The following is a 23,155-nucleotide window of genomic DNA, read 5'->3' as shown; positions in this document are numbered from 1 at the left end:
AAAGGTAAAGGGAGAGAACACAGAGTCACAGAAAAGCAGAGACTAGGGTACAATACAGACAGAAAATGACCCTCAAGATCACATACCTGCTGTAGAACCTCAAGGAGTCCAGCCCTGCCCATCTCTTAAGGGTGGATTTGAACCTCTAGAAGCAGAAAAGAATGAATTTTCATGGTTCTGAATCCACAGCCCTCTGCCCAGGTTGGCAGTGCTTTGTTTTTTCAACCCCAGGGAGCTGGATTCAATCACTAGCATTGCTGGAAAGCCAGTCTTGGGGGACCAGAGACCTGGTGACCACAGTACAATGGCTCCTCGGAGGTCACTTCCTGGATTTAGATTTGGTCATTCACAAAATGCTACTTTCCCTCTCTGCAGCCTCAATTTAACCATTTACCTGCCTGTGCACTGTCAGCCGGAGCGAGTCTCAATCTCTCTCTCATGAGTGGCTAGCTCTTGCCTCCCTTGCCCACAGAGGAGAGGCTCTTCCTGCTTCCGTTTGTGTCTGGCATTGGGTAACGGAGTTAGTTATGCAAGACTCACAAGCTCACAGGTGTACAGCTCTCCACAGCGACACTTCTTCCCTGAGAAGCGGGACTTCTCATCTGTACTGGATCCTGTCTAGTAGAACTCAACAGAAAACCCCAGAGCAATGAATGCTGCCACCACTGTTGAGGGCTGAGTGCCCAGGGCTTTTCAAAGCCCCTGTGCTTTTTCAATTTGACATGTAAATTAAGGTCCCAAGTTCCCTGCTCTTAAAAAAAAAAAAAATCTTTAGTGTGCCTGTCTCCTTGCAAGGAGTGGTGTTTAGAAAGAGCCCACAGAGCTGTTTGTCAGGCCTTGCTGCGGCAAATAAATGGGCAACCCATCCTGTTGGAAAAGCCAATGTTTCTTCAGCTTAGGTCTGAGTGATAATGGAAGAGTCTGGAAGAGAGCCGGCCTCTCAAAGAGGTAAGGCAGGGAAAAGGGGTTGAACCGGCTCTGCCCTGCATCTCAACTGGCAATTGCCAAATGCATTCAGAAAGGGCCACAAGAGCGTGCCACCCTCCCACACAATGCCTTCAGTGGCCTCTTGAAAGTGGTGGTGTGTTTGTTTGTTTTTTTGTTTGGTGTACATATCACACTGTTCTATGATACTGTGTCTAACAGTCCTCATCTCTCCACTATAGCTAGGAGTCTTAGTTGGGGTCACCCTTGTGGGTTCCTAGGGGTTTCCTTGCCACCAGTTTCTCCGTAGCCTCAAAATGCTCCCCCATCAAGATGTCTCTTTTGTTACTTTTCCCCTCCATCCTGCCTCCAACCCACCTCCCACATCCAGCCCAACCTGCTCCCTCTGGTTCCCATCCTTCCATTCCCCCCAACCCCCACCCCCAGTTTGCCAAGGAGACCTTTTCTACTTCCCCTGCCCAGGGAAATCCATGCATCTCTCTTTGGGTCCTCCTTGTTATCTAGCCTCTCTGGGGCTGTGGATTGTAGGCTGGTTATCCTGCACTTTACTCTTAACAACCACAGTGAGTGAGTACATACCATGTTTGTCTTTCTGGGTCTAGGTTACCTCACTGAGAATGATTTTTTTTCTAGTTCCATCCATTTGCCTGCAAATTTCATGAGGTCATTGTTCTTTTACAGCTGTGTAGTACTCCATTGTGTAAATGTACCACATTTCTTTATCCATTATTCAGTTGAGGGGCATCTAGGTTGTTTCCAGGTTCTGACTATTACAAATAACGCTGCTACGAACACAGTTGAGCAAGTGTCCTGGTGGTATGAGTGTGCATCCTTTGGATATAAGCCCAAAGTTGGTATATCTGGGTCTTGAGGTAGATTCCCAATTTCCTAAGAAACCACCATAGCGATTTCCAAAGTGGCTGTATGACTTTGCACTCTTACCAGCTGTGGAGGATTGTCCCCTTACCCTATAACACCGCAACTAAGACTCCTAGCAATCATGGAGAGGGTGCTTGAACTGCCCTTCTGCTGTAAGCAGACTGTTGACTTCCCTAATTGTTATCAGAGATACTCTATCCAGTAACTGATGGAAGCAGAGTCAGAGACCCACAGAGAAGCACTGAGCTGAGCTCCGAGAGTCTGGCGGAAGACAGGAAGGAGGGATTGTATGAGCCAGGGGGTTCTTGATGGAGGAACCCAGAGAGACAGCTGACCTAAGCTCGCGAGAGCTCATGGACGCTGGACCAACAGTTAGGGAGTCTTCACAGGTCCGATCTAGGCCTTCTGCATGTGTGTGACAATTGTGTAGCTTGGACTCTTAGTAAGGTTTCTAACAGTGACAGCAGGACCTCTGGCACTTAGTTGGTTTTTGTAACCTGCTGCCCATGCTGGATTACCTGGCCCTGCCTGGATATAAGGGGAGGAGCTTAGTCCTACATCAACTTGGTGTGCCATGTTTTGTGCAAGCCCACCAGAGGCCTGCCCCTTTCTGAATGGAGATGGAGGAGGAGTGGATGGGGAGGAGGGTAGATAGGAAAGGAAGAGGGTATGAGAAGAGGAAGGGGAAACTGATTAGTATGTAAAATAAATGAAAAAATTTTTTTTTTTTTTTAAAAAAAAGCTATCCTCTCTTCTAGTAGAATACGCGCAAGTTGAGAGTCAGTCCATGACAGCCTTGCTGTTCTGTTTGCACACTCCAGGGCAGGGCAGACTCAAAGCAAGCAGCCAGAGAGGGTAGAGCTGAGCCAAGCAGAATGCTAGCACTTCACATCTGAGCAGGATGACTCGCCGCAGAGAGAGATAGCCCTGACAAGGAGAGCATCCATTTGGAAGTCTGCAGATACTTAGAGTGTCGAAAATACAGCGTGTGGGTAGTGCCCTGACCGTGACAATGACCAGTGTCAGCCTCCCTCTATTCAGCCTAACGTTAGCTCTTAAAATCAGAACCCATTTTTCACCACTTTCATCTAAGAAACGCCTTCTTCATTGTTACCGAACATAGAGTCTACTGACCTACATCCCTCCCATATTTGTTATTTTCAGTGTGTATGTGTGTGTGTGTGTACCTGCAGAAGCCAGAAAAGAAGGGGCTTGGATCCTGATCCCCTAGAGCCAAAGTTATAGGTGGATGTAAGCCACCTAGCATCATGGGTGCTGGAACTGAGTTCAGGTTCTCCGGAAGGTCAGCAACTGCCCTGTGGTTTGCACATGATAAGAAACCAGGCTCTTCTTCCACAGAGGATGGATAGGGGAACCCTTGATCCCTCTCTGGCTGTCAGGCCTATCAAGAAACTAGACACTTGCCTTAAGGAGGGCAGCAACCACGTGGCACATTTAGAGACCAACAAGGAACAAGCCTTGGGTGCCCGGGCCCAGTTTCAAAGCCAGAGAACAGCAGCCATCAACTCGTACTGGGTGCCTGTCAGCCCTTTGCAGTGTGGAGGAGGGTTCTTGTAAGTCTGTCCCCTGTCATATTATTTGCAGAGACGAGCATTTATCTAGGCTAGCAGAGGTCTCAGGAGGTAAAGATGTGCACCCGGGGACAGGGAAGGTTATTTAAAACCTCAAATGAAATGAGATCCGTGCGTACCACAAACTAATGGGGCTCTCCTTCTGCCCTTAACCCGGCATTTATTGAGCACCTACTGTGTGCCTGACCCTGTTCCATTCTGTGGAGAACAAAGGTGAATCAAATGCATTAATCAAATGTGCATTAAGTTCTCCGTGTCTCTGTTATTCCCTGAATGGCATCCTGATGGCTTGGGCAAAGGAACGCAGTTTTCCAAAGTGACATTCACAGTGTGGAGAAACTGCACGGTGAGTGGAAAAGACTCCACATGACACAGAGGACCAGGAAGAAGATGCTGCCCTTCCCCAGGCTATAAGCCCAGAGGGTCCAGAACACGCCCCTCCCCCCGGCTTCCCATCGCAGCATGTTTAATTTCAGATTTGTGTGGTCCTGATGGAGTCACTTCATCAAGTTTTAGTCTTCATAAAAGATCCATTTCCCTAGACTCAAAAGGCGCCTTCTTCTAATTCACTGTTCTTTTATAAATTTTTTCATAGCTTGCATCAATCACAGCCGACTTCTGAGCCATGCAACGGCAGCTTGCAGCAGTGCCATGCTAACCACTATGTATTTCCTTGTCCAATTCAAGAATCTGTTTGCAAAATCAGCAGCGTCACCCCTCCCCCAGCAATGTGCCGTACTCTCTTCCCGCTGAACCAGGGTCCGAGGTGGGCTGACCTGCACCATCCTATGCCTCAGCGTCTTGTTACTGTGGTAACCACACCCAGCCCTACCTTGTGTGCAAGCTTCCCTAGCCTGTCCCTGATGAGGATCCCCCTACAGTGGGCTGAACCTGAGATGGCAGGACTCTGTGTTAAGATTCTGCAATCTGGGCTGGTTGGGTGACTCTGAGCCTTGGAGAGTGGGTTTTAAAGAGCACCAGCGCTGACCTCTGCCATTAAAACAGATAAGGGGGCTGTCAACTTATTGTTCAGATTCAATAACTGAAAGACAAGACGAAGGCATTACCACCCCTCCCCCACCTTCATTGCCACCTTAAGATGTAACAGAGGCTAGGGGGATGACCCAGAGGGCAAGGCAATTGTCGACTTTGCCTGACACTCACATGAAGGTGGAAGGAGACTCCACAGCGTTGACCTCCACATGCAAACTACAGTATATGTGTGAAGGGATGTGGTCGACCGGTAGTTAGAATTAACCAGACCAGCTCAAAAAAATGAATATAGTAATTGGAAAACAGAGAGACTCATGCAATTGGAGTTCCGTGAGCACCACAGGCCTCCGAGAGAGTAAACAATGGGTGGGCACCTGGATCCCCTTCCTTCTTCCCTGCCAACCCCCCCCCCCGCGGCCACACCCCAGCCAAATGGCTGAGCTTCCCCATCACATGTGTCCACCCACACAGATCATACATGTGCATGCACACAAATAGATAAAGATAATAAAAAAATTCAAGAGATATTTCAAGGGGGAGAGTAAGATGACTCAGAGACTAAGAGTACTTGCTGCTGTCTCTAGAGAGTTTGGGTCCCAGCACCCACTTGGAGTGCCTCACAACCACCTGTAATTCCAGCTTCAGAGGGTCTGGCGCCCTCATGTGGTCTATGCTTCACCCCTACATATATAGTGCGTGTGTACATACACACACACACACACACACACACACACACACACGAAGTATCTTAATGTTAGAAGAGAGGTGATTTTTAAAACCCTTCCTATTCCTTCTCCGTCTTTTGACTCTCCCTCACACTCAGTTCACTAGCGCCCCGCAGAGCAGAGAGTACCGTTTCACTGTCTTGAAGGCTCTTACGCTCTCACGAGGGTAGCACCTCTGGCCACTGCCAACTACATCCCAGTGTCTCATCTTGTGACAACCAGTGTCATCTGCAGACATTGCCAAATGCCCCCCAGTGGTAAAATTACACTGAGCTAAGGAAAATTGAATTCACTTTGTCAAATCATTTAAATTAAAGGACACACACCCATACACACACAACATCTTTTTGTTAGTTTTGTGGTATTGTGGAGTTGCATTTTCATAGTTGAGAACGGCAGCCACTTCATGCTGCTCTAATTTTCAGATTTTTCTCTATTAGGGTAAGCTATTAGGAACTGCATTTCCACTTAAACTTGCTTCTTTAGGGTGTTTTAGGAATGATCAGATAGTTCAGCATAGAGCACCCTCAATTAGAAAAAAAGGATAACTGGCAAAATATAGAATATTTTAATAAGTTTGAGATCACCTTAAAGATGAAGGAGCTGTGGGCACAGTGGAGCTGGTAAGATGTCTGCCTCACAGGCGTGAGGCCTGAGTTCGATCTCCAGAGCTCAGGTTTTATATAGTAAGGCATGGGGTGCATGCTTTAAACCTAGTACTGGGAGACAGAGCCATGAGGATCCCTGAGGCTTGCTGACTGGCCAGTCTACCTGAATGGGTGAGTCCCAGGTCAGTGGGAGACGCTGCCACACCCCCAAAAAATAAAAAAGATAGATGTTGGATGGATCCTGAGGAACCACACCTGACCTTTGTCCCTCTGTCTTCTCTGTAAGCATAGTGCATACACAGCACACACACACACACACACACACACACACACACGCATATATGCACTTGCACACAATCCCAGATGAACAGCAACAAAATGACTCCAGATAGAAATTTGGGTTGTTTGTTACTTAGTGTCTCAGAAACAATTTTTTACTAAAGCCTGGCCCACCCCAGTTTAATTAAAAAGTAGCTCCCTGGTAAACAATCACAGACTGTTGAGAGACTAAAACCATCTTAAGGTGTGTCTGTTGCCACTCCTATATTCACATCAAAATAAACAAGCTTTGGAAGCAGATGGGAGAGACAGCCATTGCGCAACTTGTCATAACTTATTACATATTTGACTGCCAATTTGTACTTAAAAAACCAGCTAGCTCCAGGGAAGGAGAGAAAATTGGAGAGGCGAAGTCTATTACATTTCAAATCAAGTCCGTGGTAATCGCAGCCGCCCCAGAGACACTTAGGGGCTGCAATTAAACAGAGTTAGCAACTGCCTCAAAATTGAAGGTGCGCTCGCTCACTTTGAAGAGCAGAGTTGTGCTCCTAGTTGGCGGTGCTTACTCAACTTAGACCTGCAACCAGAGGGTAGAGTTTGTAGGACTTCAGTTCTCCGTCCTTCTGGATATGAAATTCCAACTCTGCCTAGCAACCCAAACAGCCAGTGACAACACACGGGTTTGGTTGTTTCTGCTTTAGTGGTGGCATCCTTGGTGGCCCCCAAAACCCATCTGTGAAAGACTGGCATTTGGCAAGCATGCTGCAGTTTGTTCTCAGCATTTTTTTTGTCCTTTCTGCACCTGTTTCTTTGTATTTTTAGTCTACCTCTTAAACCTGCTGAGTTATGGACTTAAAAAGGAAAAGTCCCACATTGAAACTAAAGTCGGTGTTGAATTATGTATCACTTTCTAAGTTGTGTGTACTGAGTCAGTAATTTATATGCCCTTACCAGCTGTCAGTTGCCACACCAGAACCTCATGGCTTAAAACCCCAGTCCATGTATCTATCTGTGCACCATGTGTACGCCTGGAAAGGCTCAGCTAGGTGGGTCTTCTCCTCGGCTCACCTGACACTGCTCTTCCTAGGCTGAGCTCAGCTGGCCTCAAACTTCAGTGTCTGATAGTCAAGGGTGTCATCCAGGGACAGCCAAGGTCATCCCAGCTCTTACAGAAGGAGTGTGGGTTCTGGAGAGATAAGTTCTGTGTGTAAAACTGCCCAGCTTCTGTTTGTGTAAGGTGTGTCTATGTGCCACTGGCCAAAGACTGCCCCATGGCTAACCCGTCGGTCACTGTGAGAAGGGGCAGCAGAAGAGTTTGGCTGTAAGAAGGTATGAGCTTCTAGATTCACTAATGGAGCTGCCATTCCCTAACCCCAACACAGGGCTTACTTATCTCTGGTACCGAACATTTCAAGTGAGTCTGATGTGAATGCTCGATCATACCTGAAAAACTAACTGTATAGCTCAGATTTCGTTCCTGAATTAGTGTTTGCCATAGTTAGTCTAGAGGAACAAAATTTCTGGACTAATGCTAAGTATGTGGTAAAGCATGGAGATGGGAGATGACTCAATCAGCAATGACCATGTAAGCATTAAGGCCTGAGCTGAAGTCCCAGCCTTTACACAGAAAGCTGGGCGTGACGGCATGTGCCTGTAACCCCGACACTGAGAGGACCGTGGAGAAGGGGGGGCTCTCTGAATTCACTGGTCAGCAAATCTGCCCACATCACTGAGCTCCAGGTCCAGTGAGAATGCTGGAGGAAGACTCCTGACATGTCTGGGCTCTACATGCATGTCCATACATGTACACACATGCACACACACATGTACACACACATGTGCGCACACACACGGGGCCTGGCAGATGGCTCAGTGGAGAAGAGACCTCTCTGTAAAGGCATGAGGTCCTCAGCTCAAATCTGCAACTCCAATGTAAAACACTAGGCAGCCAGTCATGAGTGCCTATGGGGCACTGGTAGGCAGAAACAGGAGGATCGCTAGTACCGGCTGGCTGTCAGCCCAGCTCCATGTTCACCAAGTGTTAAGGGAATAAAATAGAGGGTGGCAGGGCAGGACATCCAACATCTTTCTCTAGCCTCTGCAGTGCCTATGGGCAGGGACATGAACAGGTATGCATACAACAGGTATCAACAGGTATGCATACACTCTAGAGAGAAGGGGGGTGGAGAGAGATAAAGATGCTCTTCTCGGACTTTTCTTCTTGTCTCTATGAGAGATTAGCTGTAGCTGCAGGAAACAGCAAGTTCAAACAGTGACTTAAACAAAATAGGACTCTTCAGACAAAAGTTCATCTGTTAGGGAACCTACCTCCAGAGCTCTAAGGAGGTGCAGTTCAGGGCTTCGGGGTAAAGAATCACAGTGACGTCAGTCAGGGTCAAAATGCAAAGAGCACTAAAGTCCAGACCAGCGTCTGCCACATTCGCTTTGCCATGTCTGGTTCCACTCAATTATCTTTTACTTTTAAAATGAGAACAAGTGTCCAGCACAGAAGCATGCTGACAGCTTATTTTAAACTTCCCATTCCCATCCTTGCTTAAGAAGTTGAAGTCTGGCGTCCTCCAGATCTTTGTGTCAATAGAACGTGGGATGGAAAATGGCTGGCCCCTTAGCTGGACTCTGCGCCTGTGCCCACAACTCCTAATGTCTTGAGAGAACTATAATCTTGTGAGCTATCTTAGGGGGTGCTGCATAGTGACCTAGTCACCCCTGACCCAGTGTCGTGACACAGAGCTACACATTGAGGTCAGTGGGACAGTACGGCTGTCACCAAAGGAACCAAAGTCATTGACAGCTCTTCATGAGAACTCGCATTATACCAAACTTCCCCTGTCTACCACCACCTGAAAACTGTGGGAGGGGACTGGACTGGTGAATGACAATCCCTGGATGGTCAGAGCCAGAGGGGACAGACATGAACACCTGCTTCTCCTGGGCTGGTTTTAGGTCTTTGACCTCCATCCTGCAATCCCCCCTTTCTTTTTCCAGTCACTTTGAAACCCTCTCTCTGTCCTTCACCCTAAGACAGAGGGCTGACCTCCTTCTCCCAACCCACCTGCCAGGAGAGAATTGGGGTTATGAGCAAACACACCTGAAGTCCAGATAGGAGGTGTGGCTTAAGGTTGTACACACTTGAAGTTCAGTTGGGGGTGTAGCTTAGGGTGTACACATCTGAAGTCCAGTTGGGGGTGTGTCTTAGGTTGTACACACCAGAAATCCAGTTAGCGGATGTGGCTTAGGGTTGTACATACCAGAAATCCAGTTGGGGGTGTGGCTTAGGGCGTACACAACATCAAAGGAAGATAAAGTGGACCTGAGACAGATGCAGGTCAACTGGAAACAGGACACTATTTACAGGTCCCTAAGATGCCACTTGCAATTCCTTACTGGGGTGGCTTTCCAGGAACATGGGCAATGTGAATACCTGCTGCCTCTGGAGCCCATCAGGTTGGGCAGTTATTGTTCATATAGTCATTATTCAGTGGTTTGCACAATTTACATAACAGTTCCTGAGTTCTCAGGGAGGTTGAGGCTGGAGGAAGGATGCTATGAGCATACATTCCTCAAAAGTCTAGCCGCAGAGAGAAAGCATAACTAGAGTCAAAGGGGCCTGATCCCTCAAGGCATCCCCTATCAACATTTCCATGAGCAATGTCCCCCTCCAAACTGAGTTCCAAACGTGGTTGTCAAATAGAATACTGGGACTGGGGTCATGAGTCAGTAGGTTAAGTGCTTGCTTTGCAAGCATAAGGATCTGAGTTTGAGCCCCAGAATCTATTTTTTTAAAGTCAGATGTGGAAGAGAGGCACATACTTATGACCCCAGGACTAGAAAGGAAGAGACACGTGGGTCTCCCTGTGCTCACATACCCTTGTAAGGCCTGCAGCTGCCCTTCCACATTCCTGAACATCCAGCATAGCCCAGTCTATGAGTCCAGGCCAGTGAGAAACCTTGCCCAGCACAGCCCAGTCTATGAATTTAGATCAGTGAGAGCCCTTGCCTCTAAAAAAAAAAAAGTGGGTAGTGCCTGAAGAATGACACCCACTGTACCCTTAGAAATCTGTGAGTATGTGCAGGTGCACACTAAATAAATAAATAAAATTTGTGTCTTTCCTGGACTATGCAGGAAGAGTGAACTGTCGTTTAAAAAGAGATTTGGAATATTAGATATTACAATGGTCCATTCACCTACAAAATACCATGTTGTGAACAGATAACAGGGTGTCTGTGGAACCAGCACTTCATAATAGAATGGGGAAAGTGGGAAAATCCTGTGAAGTGTGTGTGTGTGTGTGTGTGTGTGTGTGTGTGTGTGCCTATTGTCCTATGACACATAAGGAGTCCACTTGGTGACATCTACTGGCTCCGTTCATTTGTCTTAACATTGTACCCCCCTATAAGGCCTGCAGCTGCCCTCACCACACTGCTGGAAATACAGGGTACAGACCTAAACATCTGCCATATCTAATTCACTTGTAGGATTTTCTAATACAGAGCCTGAAACTTGGTGAGCAAACAAAGGACCATGCTTTGGAATAAAGTCCAAGAAATACCATGAATATGCTGAGAATTCGTGACTATTGAGTTCTCAGCCCTCAGTGGAACAACCCTACCAGCTTCCCTCCCTCAAAGGCTCTGAGAACATCATCAGAGAAGAGGTGGGAGGACTGGAAGAGCTAGAGATGGTAGGAGTGCTGTCAAGTCCTAGCTTCAGGATGATACACATGGCTGTTGTGCTTGTAAGCTCATTGCAGTTACAATGACCATCACAAGATCAACCCACCAAGATCAGTCAAGAGCCAGCAGGCAGTGCCCCGGGTCTCAACATGAAAAGAAAAGGGAGAGAAACAGTGGAAGAATGATGTTAGGGGTTGTCCATGGGTGATGAGAGAAGCCTGGGCATAGATAGGGCTGGTGTATACATGTATAAAATTGTCAAATAATAAATAAGAGAATAAAAGAGTTTCAAAAATATAACACCACATGCAGTGCATGCCGAGGCATCTCTGAGAAGCCTCCCCACCCCAAAGAGTCCATTGCTGGTAGAGGTTTTTAGACTCAACAGTCACAGGAAAAGAAGCTTCAGATGCACTCATGCCCTGGTCAAGACACCAGATACCAGACACTGCATCTCCATCACAGAGCTACAGTGGAAAGGAAAGGACTCCTGGCCCAAGACAGGATGACCACCGTTGTTCTCAGCCTGCCAGGTTGGCAGCTGACTCCTTCTATGTCAGAAAATGACTTGCTAACTTGTGAGTCTCAGCCACCAACCTGTAATTCTTTCATTTTTCTCCAGAAGGCAACTGCTGGGTTGCCTGGTTCTGGGAATGACAGGGTGATTATTGCTTATTTTGACACACAGAATATCGTGATGGGAGAAGACAGAGGAGTACTGTGTGGAGGGCCCAAAGCGTGTCTATATTGTAATTATCCTTCCCCAGCCATCCAGAAACACACACAGCATAAGCCAAGCATGGCAGGAGGCTATCAGACTGGTGGTAAAGGGATTCTTCTTGGAGTTCAGGACACATGATAGGGCTGAGGCCAAGGTATCTTCACAGACAGTGGGGACATCTACACAGGTCAATCATTGACTTGGAGTTGTCCATGGCCACTGGGTTTAGTTCCTGAAGGAATATCAAACCAAGAGCTGAGGCAGGCTGGTGACAGGTGGGTAGTTACAAAAACTGCCAAGGCAAGTTGAGCAAGAGGTCAGCCACTCTCTAGACAAGATTGTGGCTCTGGTCAGCTGAATTAAAACAAAGCCTGGTACAGGCAAGTGCACAATGCAACACACTGCACTGGTGGTCAAGGTAGTGTGCAGAACTATAAGATGAATTGTACCATCTCAGGGCTCAAACATACTCATAGGGCTTAGCGCACACACGTGTGTGTGTGTGTGTGTGTGTGTGTGTGTGTGTGTGTGTGTTAGCCCAAAAGTCATTGTATTAGATTGTATTAGTCACTTTTCTCATTGCTGTGACCAAATAACTGGCAAGAAGCAATTGAGAGAGCGAGGATTTCCTTTGGCTCATGGTTTTAGAGGAAACAGTCCATCATGGCGAAGAAGGCACAGCAGCACGTGGCTCTAGAGAAGGATCATGCAGCTCGGACTCCTCAAATATAGGTGGATCAGGAAGCAGAAAGTGGCTATGTAGCAGGTTCAAGGTATAAAATATCAAGACCCATCACCAGTGACCCCCTTCCTCCAACAAGACTCCACCTTCTGAAGTTTCTACAACCTCCCAAAACAGTGCCACCAGCTAGGGACCAAGTGTGCGAACACATGAGCCTGTGGGCCCTATTTCACATTAAAACCACATCAGTTCTGGCATTCTGTTCTGCATAGAGTGAACACGGCAAGTCTCCATAGAAGTGGAATTTACTAAGAAGAAAATCCAGTTGTGTGTCCACATCTGGGTGAAGAAAAAGATGAACTTCAAACCATTTTTTCCTATTTCCCAACAATTGATTAAAGTGAAGACATTTTCTGTGTCTGTGGGACTAACTTAGGGTAAACCTGATTCTATCCTCTGATCAACTCTATGAGAACAAAGAAGACACTCAGAATGAGTTCCCTGGCACACACCGGAAGTGCTTCACCCTGAGTATTTTCCACCTTCTCTAGTCATCCAGATGCATATCTGAGTCTCTGGCCATGATGACTTTGTTTTCCTACTTTCTTTTCCTCCTTCAGCTATGACTTCAATTAAATGCAGATTAGTGAACAGTTTTGATCAATTAAACATTCAGCAGGCACTAGCTAAGGGAGATACACTGTGTCAAGTGTACTTAACCTGAGATGCTGCTATAGAATTGATGAGGGCAAGGTTCCTTCTCTGCCTTCAGCCACAAGGAGTTCACATGCTTCCAGATGAGATTTTGTACTTGAAAGCTGTCCGTGACTTTTGCAGAGAACCATAGATGGCCTTTCTCTTCCTAGGCTAGGAAGGCACCAACTCAGGAGACTGAGATTAACTACGTAGAACCACTGGATAGGAAACTCTGATTTCATCCACAGAGTGTCTTAGAGGAAGAGAGCGTGCATAATTAACACTGTCTTACAACACCTGGGGGCAGAGATAGGGGTCTGCTCCCGCCAAGAATATTCTATACTTGTGTTGGAATCGGTATTTTCTCTTCAACATTCCAAAGGCAAAGAAACAAGATATATAGTAGATGTGCCTTGCAGCACACAGCTAATAGCAACATGGGTGAAATGAATCAAAACTACGTAACACTTCCATCCAAACCTTACGGTGACTAGATTGCCCTTGTTCACCTGCACGCAGACCGAATGATTAAAAATAGGATTCTAATTAAGTGTGGAAAAAATAAATCAATGTTTTGGCTTTGATGATAGGAGGAGCGTGTAAGTCAAAAGAAAGGAAACTCAGCATTTTCTTCAAGCTTCTGGATTTTTTTTTTTATATGTGGCAGTACCCACTGGGAAGCACAGATGTCCTTCCAGTTAGGTCCCTTCAGGTAAGAGTCCTGGTTGGGCGCATCATCCTGAGCCAAACACATGATGCTCACCAAATCATTAGAGCAAGGAGCCTTGTTTTTCTGAGTGGATTTTAGACCATGCTGCTATTGGTGTTTGTAATTACACAATGTTTAAAGTTAAATTGTAGCTGTAGAAGCTATAACCACCCTGTGAGACCAACGAAAACATGGCAGGATAGGCTGAAATGTTCCCTCATGACCACCCCAACCCCTCTCTGTCCTTAGATTTAACCACCACGACCAGTGTGAGGCTCAGTGCTGCAAGCCTTCTGTGCTTCATAGATATAAATAGTACCTACGCCGCCCGTGCCTGCTGTGGGGAGTTCCTTTGGCAAGCAGGTCCACACAAGGGGCATACAAGTCACTCATGGACCTGATATATTTTATTTGGTGGTGGCATCTGGAGTGTTGGTAGACCATATTCTGTCTATTACTTACCCTAAACAGCTTCAAAGTATTTCCTAATATGTAGGTCCTATCCTCCTACTGATTTCCTGTTTGCTGGACAGCTAGGTTGATTCCAAATTTCCTGCCACAACAGAGAATCTCTCCATGAACTTCCTTGTGCAAACTGCTTGACATGAGCACTCTCGAGAGTAGATGTCAAGAAGGCAAATGTATTGTTTTTACTCATTGTGGCCCAGTTGTCCTTGTAAGTCAATAGCCTGGTTTCCCTCCATGTTGGCTGTGTGTGAGCAAGACCCTCACAGAAGACGACAAACTGTCAACCCTAGGCATTATCAAGCAGTCTGTGTTTCTACATAGAAGGAGATCCTGCGTCCATGTCTCCTGCTGGTCTGGGCCTGAAGTGCCTGAGAGAGGGTGCTCATGTAAAATTGCCTCGTGTTCTCTTTACGTGGAATATCTATATCCCTTAAAGGTCTGCATTCTTCACCTAGGGTATCCGCACCTCCTCACTCCATCAGGAACTTTCTCTGAGCCTGGGTTTAACGAAGCTGCTCCCTACATTCCCCATGCCCTATTAATAACTTCTGCTTCTTCGTTTTGTCTGTCTTTCTGAGCCCCAGGATGCCATGATGTCTGACCCCCTTCGTGCTTCCGTTTCCCCAGCACCTGTCCCAGGCATAGACAGGCATCCCGTAAGAGGTTTAAAATGAAAGCTGTTGTCACAGAGCTCCAGCCAAAATGGAAGGAGAGCCTGTAAAAATAAATCGCACATCAGCAGAAGGAAAAATTAAGCTGTCACTCCGCCGAACAGCAGAGCTTTCTTTTCTGTTTTTCAGGCCCTTTAATGTGATGGAGCTGGGAGGAAACGCTAAAGCAGAGCTTGGCAAATGATTTGTCTTTTTAATTCAGAGAATGATTGGCAGGTTATTCCCTTGCATTGCCCATGGGGATGAGGTCCTGACCATCCTGCCCCTTTAATAACCATCTCCCACCCTTTGGTCCTGCCCCCCTCCCTTAGGGACCACAGTGATGCGGATGACAGCATTTGATGCAGATGACCCGGCCACTGACAATGCCCTCCTGCGGTACAACATCCGTCAGCAGACGCCTGACAAACCATCTCCCAACATGTTCTACATCGATCCTGAGAAAGGAGACATCGTCACCGTGGTGTCACCTGCCCTGCTGGACCGGGAGGTAAGCTGAAAGGGCTGTGTGTTTTCTCCTTTGTGAGAATAGAACACGGCTCCTACAGAAGGAAATGTGTGGGCACCAAGGGCAGTCGAAACCACCAAGGCAGAAACGAGATGTTTGCGCACGGCTGGGTGGTCAAATTTCCGAAGATAAATGGGCTGGGACGTGACCCAGTCAGACACTGCGGGGCTGGGTGGCCCTGGTTATTTCTAGTCTTTCCATCTAGTGGCCCATCCTCTTACTCTTCAGACTCTTGAGGCTCTGGTCCCTGAAGAAGGAAAGGGAGGGTCACATGGCAAAGGGGAAGAAAGGAGACATAGATCACCCAGGTTGTTCTTGGGATAGCCAGGCAGCTCTGTTCATTTGTCCCCTCCCTGCCACCTCTACCCTTCTCTCATAGACTGTCTGTGAAATCCCCCATCCCTCAGGTTACATGTCATACACTGATGCCCTGGGTCTTGACTGGACCCCTTATTGGTTCTTTGCTTTTTTTTGCCCAGCGTTTTTAAACTTTTAGAATTAATGGCCCTAACAAAATATTTCAATTTAATACTTCTTTTTCAAAACACTCCTATTTGAAGGTTTTCTGAAAATGAGAAATTTGGGACCTTGGTCTAACTTCCACATACACACACACTTGCTCACATAAAGCCGGTATCACCTGACCCATTTAAACTGAACCTGTGCACAACCATTGTTTATCTTTTGACTTAAATACACCCCCATGTGGCCCTGTCCTCTCCTGAGTTCCTGGTTCACAAGGTAGCTCATAATGAAGTCACACACATCATACGGAAGTTGATTGTGTGTTTCCATCCATCTCTCATCCTCCCTCTATCTGAGATCTGTTCCTATAATGCAGCCTCTTGTTCCAGACACCATGATCCAGGCTTGACCCTGGATGTCATCTCTACCGTGTGACCGCCAGCCTTCCATAATGGGCTCAGCTTTGTGCATCTTTTCCCTTCAGCGTTTCCAATGGAGCCATCTAGGGCTTGGGATGTCTTCTCATATCCATTTTCTCTGCTTTTCCACGTCTTTCATACAAGTGTGGGTTAGATCAGCCTCCCCCTCCCACCCTAAAACTCTACACCGTCCCCCTCAAGTCTGGTTCATCCCCGTCTCTAAGTTCACCAACCTGCCATTCCATGCCAAGGCACCTGTTGCCCCAAACTGTCACCCATCTCATTAAAGCATCCCCTCTTCTATTGGCCTAATGCTGTACTGTTCATTAAGAAGTCACTGGTTAAGCTGGTTCCTTAAACTTTATATTAATTGAACTGAAACGATGAAAAGCAGTTTCTGGGTCACACTCACCTCTTCCCAGGGCTTAGTAGTCACGTGTGTCTAGTAGAAGCTGATGCAGGAGGCAGCGCTGACCTAGAATTTAATACCATTTCCAGAAAGTTCTGTTGGCCTAGATCATAAATTTGAAATCAAAGACTATGATCTGTGAATGTTTGCGTCTTCGCTGCCAACTGCGGAGTGAGGGCTGTGACTGTTCTAATTATGTGTTTGTGGCTGAGGAAAAAAGGTAGGGTGAGTTGAAATGGCCCCAGAATTTATTCTCGAGGGCTAGGAAACAGAAGGTAGGTGTGGGAAATTGCTAGAAGGGTAAGAAAAAGAGAAACTTTGGTGTTAAATTGTGGTGGCCACTTAGAAAATCTAATTGTTTCTGGTTTAAAAACAAACCAGAAAGTAGAAAATCTCAAATTCCTTCATTTTTTTTAATTTCCCATTTTCTTCCCAACCCTCCCTGTTTCCATGACTACTGCCTTGTATTTCTATGTGTACCTGCACAAGTGTGGTGTCGGTAGGTGTCCAAGGACATGTGTGTGTAAGTGTGAGAAGGTCAGAGGTCAACATCAGATGTTGGCTTCTTCCTCTCCTTCTCATTATTCTTAGAGATGGTGTCTCTCTCAGACTTGTGCTTGCAGAGAGACCCACCGGCCGGGGAGCCCCTGCCATCTGCCTGTCCCTGCTTTCCCGGAGCTGGGATTGCAGATACCTACCACATGGTGTCTGACTTTTATGTGGATGTTAGGGATCTGAACTCAGGTCCTAAGTTGACCTGGCAAGCACTTTACCTGCCCAGATATTCCCTTTTTCTTTGAGGATGATTGATGGCTTCCCTGTGTGGTCCTTATTGTTCAACTACCATGCGCGCACACTCACACATGTGCACACACTCACACACGTGTCTGCTTGTATACACACACACACATATCATGTCACTTACATGCACTAGCCTTTCTGTAGCCCTAAGCACTCCAAAAGTCCTTGCCAATCTTTGCAACAAGGAAGCAGGACCAAATACTGTCATTTTGCCAGCTCAGCAGCTCAAAGCACCCCGCGAGTCCACTTATAAATCAGAGGACCATATACGGCATTCTTAAAGTTTACGTGGGGGACACACGGAGGACCTGAAGCTCCTGACTCTCCTCTGGTTCTTGTTGAATGGCAATAAGTATGTCATTCTAGGAACTGAATTAAGCATTCCAATCCACAATACATAAACAGCCCTGAAAAGGAGAAATTCAATTTAACTGAAATTGGAAAATCAATGACAAGGAATGACGAGGGTCACTTCTGTAGGGGTTTCCAGAGTTCAGTGCTGAGCCAGGCAACATGAACGCAATCTGTAGGAAAGACATGTCCACGATTTGGGCGGGCGAGCTGAGCAGGAACGCTGTGCTCAGCTGCTGAGCCCGCGAAGCTCAGCTCTGACTCTTTAAAGGGACAGGAACTGCCCATGGCGTTCAGATTCCCTGGCTTGCGGTATCTCAATCTTCCTAGGCTGGGCTCCTCTCTTGAGAGTCACACAGAGGTGTCAGGTCTCTTCAGCCAGAATGTGAACTTCTATGTCAGTTTTACCTCAAGAGCTCCAGAGAAGCCGTGCTATTTTGGGTGTGTTTAGTCAGGTGTTCAACACAGAGCTTACATCACGCTTTGGGCCTGAGAGGGTAGAGCGGTGGGCACAAGATTTACCTGGAAAGCACGAGGACCAGGGCTCGATCCCCAGAACCCAGCTAAAGAGTAGCATGTGATAGGTAGTATACACACATGCTCGCACTCATTTTTTTTAAGTAAAGAAGGTCAAGGGGAGACGCTCAGCAGTTAAAAGCATTGGTTGCTCTTGTAGAAAACCTGGGATCAATTCCTAGAGCTACCGTGGTTGCTCCCAACCCCATTTTATGGATTTGATGCCTTCTTCTGTCCTCTTCAGGCACCAGACACAGACATACATGAGAAATATCCATTAAACACCTAAAATAATGTTTTAAATATTTTAAAAATAGGAAAAGGAAAATTTTTATATGAGACCTATGAACTTTGGTGTGAGTTTGGCGTGTGTGTGTGTGTGTGTGTGTGTGTGTGCGCGCGCGCGCGCGCTGGCGATAACGAGTACAAACAATCAAACAGCCCCTCCGTTCCTCAGTCCCGGCCCAAGAAGAGACCAAGCTAACTCACATCTCTAGCTTGTCTGGAGTGAGGACTCTAAAGCTGTTTCCCACGAGCTCAGCTGATAGCAATGTCATGTTGATTTTCTGTGTGGTGTGTTTCCCCCCATGAGTCCATCTCCCAAGGAGGACCCAGCAGGAAACATTTGCTCTGGGGAGAGACAGATGATCTGGCATCTGGGAGGAGGTGGCCCATGCTGAGCAAGTGCTTTCAACCTGCCTATTTGTCTTTCGTTTTCATGGCTAATTTTCTCCCTGTGTGTGCCACTGGGGACAGGAGGTGCAGCAGTGGGGTGGTGGCCTCTAACCCACTGCATGGGGCTTGCTTTCCTCTTTCCTCCTCACTCCCTGGGATGCCTTGAGAGGTCTAATGAAGCAGCTGCCTTTGTCTTCATACTCTGGGTTTAGGAGGAAGAGGATTCTGTCTGCTATTCCCTGACATATCCCCCAGCTCTTAGTACAAAAGAGGTACCCCAGAAGCTGCTCGCTGAGTTAAAAAGAAGGCATGATGGGGAGGGCAAAGCTGATTTGTGAGATCAGTGATTATCATTGTGAAGCTGTTGATTACCATTCCATAGGGAAGCTCAGTGTCAAAAGACCACAGGGTGTACTTGGGAATCGGATGCATGTTCCATTACAACCTTGATCATATACTTTTTTTGATATTCTACCAAAATGATACTTCCTAAGATTTCTGGCCCATCTGAATATTGGCATTGCCAAACACAGTATCAGATGTGTAATAGAGTCAGGATTTGTTGACTGGATGGATAGGGAGATGAGTGGGTAAGTAACTGGATGGATGGATGGATGGATGGATGGATGGATGGATGGATGGATGGATCAGTGCATGGATTGATTGGTGGTTGGGTGAGTGGATGGACAGATGGACGGATGGACAGATGGACAGCTGGACGGACAGACGGGTGGGTGAATCAGTGGATGGACTGATTGGTGGTTGGGTGAGTGGATGGATGGATGGATGGGTGGATGGATGGGTGGATGGATGGTGGATGGGTAAGGCGTAGATAGATACATACATGACCTATATTCCTTAAGTTTGTATCATCTCAGAACATACTACCAGGTCCTCATTTTATTTTCATTGCTAGTTTAGTACTACCTCTGTGTCATCGTCCAGCAGTCTAATTAACACAGTTGATGTCTAACTGGTACCAAGAGCTGTACCAGGCCCTGAGACACAGCCCATTGATCCACACGGTGAATGGTAGGCCTGTGGGGAATCTGTGCCTCCAGCTCAAATATTCAGGGAAAGCTTGGTGGAAAATAAAGACCATATATCCTACTCAATGAAATTGGGTTCGTCTGGGGCACTGTTTACTTCTTTTCTATGGCCATACTCAGCTACTCTGTTCTAACAGCTCCATCTGTGTTTTTAAACTATGTCTGGCTGAACTACAAAATAAAATCAGATAAAGGTCTCATGGTTGATAAATGGTCTATTTAGCTGATCATCTTGGCTGCTAGACTGGAATTCATCAGCTGGAATCTGCCAGCTTTTCTGAACATGACCACAATTTGCAACCTACTCAGAGCACCTAATGGTCAGAGAAATTTTATTTTATTTTTTTCAGATAGAAACAGATTCCAAAAGAGGCCCTTAAAAAAGAGAGCCTCCCATCTGCTCCACAGAAGAGCCATTGGTCTTCTCAAGGGGTTTGAGCCAAGAACTTCCCTATCTCTGTTTGAATTTGCCCCCCTTATTATGCATCATCCTGCAGGTAATGTAGGCAGGTGATTGCCTACCTATAAAACATGTACTTGCTAAATAAAGAGTGCAGAGCCGGGAATGTCTTGATTTTCTATTTGCAGCTGGCAAGGGATTCCCTAAGACTTCATCAATGCCCAAAGTTTTAGACCAAATGTGAAAACTAGGAGAATTCTCTTTTTCCTCCCAGGGGGAAGGTTTTAGCTCTATTGACAATTATCTGCAGTAAGGTTGCTGGATAGTTCTAGAATGTGTCAGAAATGAAGGTGGAGAATGTCGGGGAAATGTCTTTTTAAGATTTGTTTTCATCTCTCTGTGTGTGTGTGTGTGTGTGTATGTATGTGTGTGGTATATTCACATACCACCTCTATGCACTTGCTCACAGAAGCCAATAGAAGCCTCAGGCTCCCCCAGAGCTAGAATCACAGACAGTTATGGTGCTGTACACCTGACATGGGTGCTGGGAACCAAACTGTGGTCCTCTGGAAGAGCAGCAAGCACTCTTAACTGCTAAGCCATCTCTCCAGACCCCACCACCATGGATTATCTTATGCAAAAAAGGAACCAATGAATTTGGATGCAAATCCTGAAGTCCAAAGAGAATCATGTGCTTGGTCAAAATGACCCACATTATCGTGTTGTCTTGTAGTTGCCTGAAGGAAATTGTGAAAATGATAATATCAAATCAAGCTGCCCACAAAAAAATAAGAGATAGCATCTCCTCTATTCCATGAATAAAAATTAGAAGCAGTAGTCATATTCTTGGGGAAATAAATGTTCTGAGGCCGTCCTAATCTATGCTAATACTTTTCTCGTTACCATCATGTTTAAAAGATTGGTGATAATTGCGTACAATTCAATCACGCTGCCAGGAGCGCTGTCTTTGTTTGCTTTGGTGGGCAGGACCAGAATTAGACAGTCACAGCCTCCCCATCTCTATAAGCTATTTACTCATAAATATTTTTGTTTGGATAATTTTCTCCATTTTTTTTATCACTTGCTGCTGAGCAAATAGAGGAAGAAAAGGCAGAGGTAGATAAAGTGTCTTATTATGTTTAAAATAACACATTATCCTTGCAAATGCAGCACAGATGGTGATGTGCCCCGTGGGACCGCACTCATGCGGCATGTCAGCAAGACAATAGGACAGGACACTTCCCAGGCAGGATGCTAACCCCCGGGTCTGACGTGGAGTTGTAGCAACGTCGGACTCCCACAGACGACATGTGTGGTAGAACCAAGAGATAGCTGGTTCTCAGGCCGTGCCGTCCTCTCTCTTTTCACTCTCAGCAGATTCCAGAGACCTGGGTGCATCCAGTGACCCCCCCCCCAACATCATCCTCACTGCTTCTCCATAGCTGCGGGTAGGCTACATTAAAGCTTCATGTCTGTCTAGCTGCCCAGTATGACCTCAGTTCACCAGAAATCTGATCAGAGAGGCAGGAGCCACAGGCACAGGTGCTGTCTTCACACTCTGGGCTTCTCAACATGAAAACACAGCTTTCATACCAAAGGGAAGAAGAGAGAGTTTATTGTAGAGCCAAGTAAGAGAGGTCATGGCCCAGAACATGAATTTAAGTTACCCCAAATACCATGTTCCAATATGGTGGCAGTATTATGAAGTTTTATAGTAAATAAAATTATACATCAAGGAACTTTTCAAATACATTTCTGGAAACATCAGGTAGGTGGGTAGCGGCAAAGTAGGGGGGTCTCTACCCTAGGCCCCAGGTAATGTTCTTGGGCGTCTTATTTGTGGGTTTACCAGATAGTCACAGATGAGGCCACTCACAGTGCTGAGCAGTAAATGATATTAAAGAGGAAAGAAATGGTCCAACATAACTTGGCTCCTAGTCTGTGTCACCTCAGCTCTCCCCAGCCACAGGAGTTCTAGTCAGTCGGCCTCATGGGATGATTAAAACAGGTTTGATTCTCCATTTCCTGGGACGGTCAGTTCATTCAGCTTCCCTGGGCCTGTTCCTCTGCCTGCCACACTGAGGGCATCTGCCATCCTTTTCTCAGAAGCTAACTGGGAAGACTGAGAGAGAAGCATTGTCATGATGCCTGACTTGTCCCAAAGCACTCTGTGAATCTGAGTTGAGGTCACTTCTATGATTGGCAACGAGGCTGGAGATGCAGGAAACTGACAGACTTCCCATGAGCCCCGGGGAGTCAACCTAGGCCTGGTCCCTGCAACAAGGACTCTCTGTGTGCCATGAAACTCAAGGTCAAAAGGCTCCCAAAGCTCAGCCATCAAGGTTGGTGAGATTAGCAAGCACCTTTGGATCTCTGCTTGTGGAGGTCCAGGCGGAGCTGCCTGGCAGGAAGCAGAGGTGTGGCAGCAAACATGCAGAGTGGCGTTTCTGGTGCTGAGCCTATGGGAAGAGTACAGGGCTAAGTGGAGAAGCAACAGTTGGAGCCTGGCAGTGGTAGGAGCAGCTGGGAAAAGCCTGGGGATGGTGAGCGGTGAAAGTGTGGTGTGGAGACACCACACAAGGCAGGAAGCTGACATCGGAGCTCAGGAGCTTCAGATGCCTCTCTGAGGATGTGGGTGTATCCAACTATACATGGGAAGTTACCAGCCATCACTTAGTGGTCAGACCCAGCCATGCTCATCACTGTGTTTGCAAGGCTAGACTTGCAGGGATGGTTCCTTGCTCTGCTGGGGAGTTGACAAAGGCCACTGAAGGAGCATCATAGAGGACAGGGGGTACTCAATGATACCAAATGGATGCCCAGAGTCCCCCACTAATCACAGAGGATGATAGGGACTCAGCCTTGGATCTCAATTCTGCAGCTGGTTTTCTGCTAATAA

At 46.8% G+C, this 23,155-nt stretch overlaps 1 protein-coding gene across 1 annotated transcript in view; it reads left to right on the top strand.

Moving 5' to 3' along the window:
- Positions 1-23,155, top strand: part of Cdh13 (cadherin 13) — a 949,947-nt gene that overhangs the window by 719,316 nt on the left and 207,476 nt on the right. Inside the window, exon 7 of the mRNA XM_041650745.1 lies at positions 14,975-15,153. Coding sequence (XP_041506679.1) covers positions 14,975-15,153 — 179 coding nt within the window. The remainder of the gene's footprint in view (positions 1-14,974; positions 15,154-23,155) is intronic.

The sequence above is a fragment of the Microtus oregoni genome, unplaced genomic scaffold (assembly GCF_018167655.1).
Source record: "Microtus oregoni isolate MIOR12 unplaced genomic scaffold, Mior012 000004F_ref0000308, whole genome shotgun sequence".
NCBI classification, from domain to species: Eukaryota; Metazoa; Chordata; class Mammalia; order Rodentia; family Cricetidae; genus Microtus; species Microtus oregoni.
Note: the sequence above shows the minus strand (reverse complement) of the source record. Positions and strands in the feature narration are given on the sequence as shown.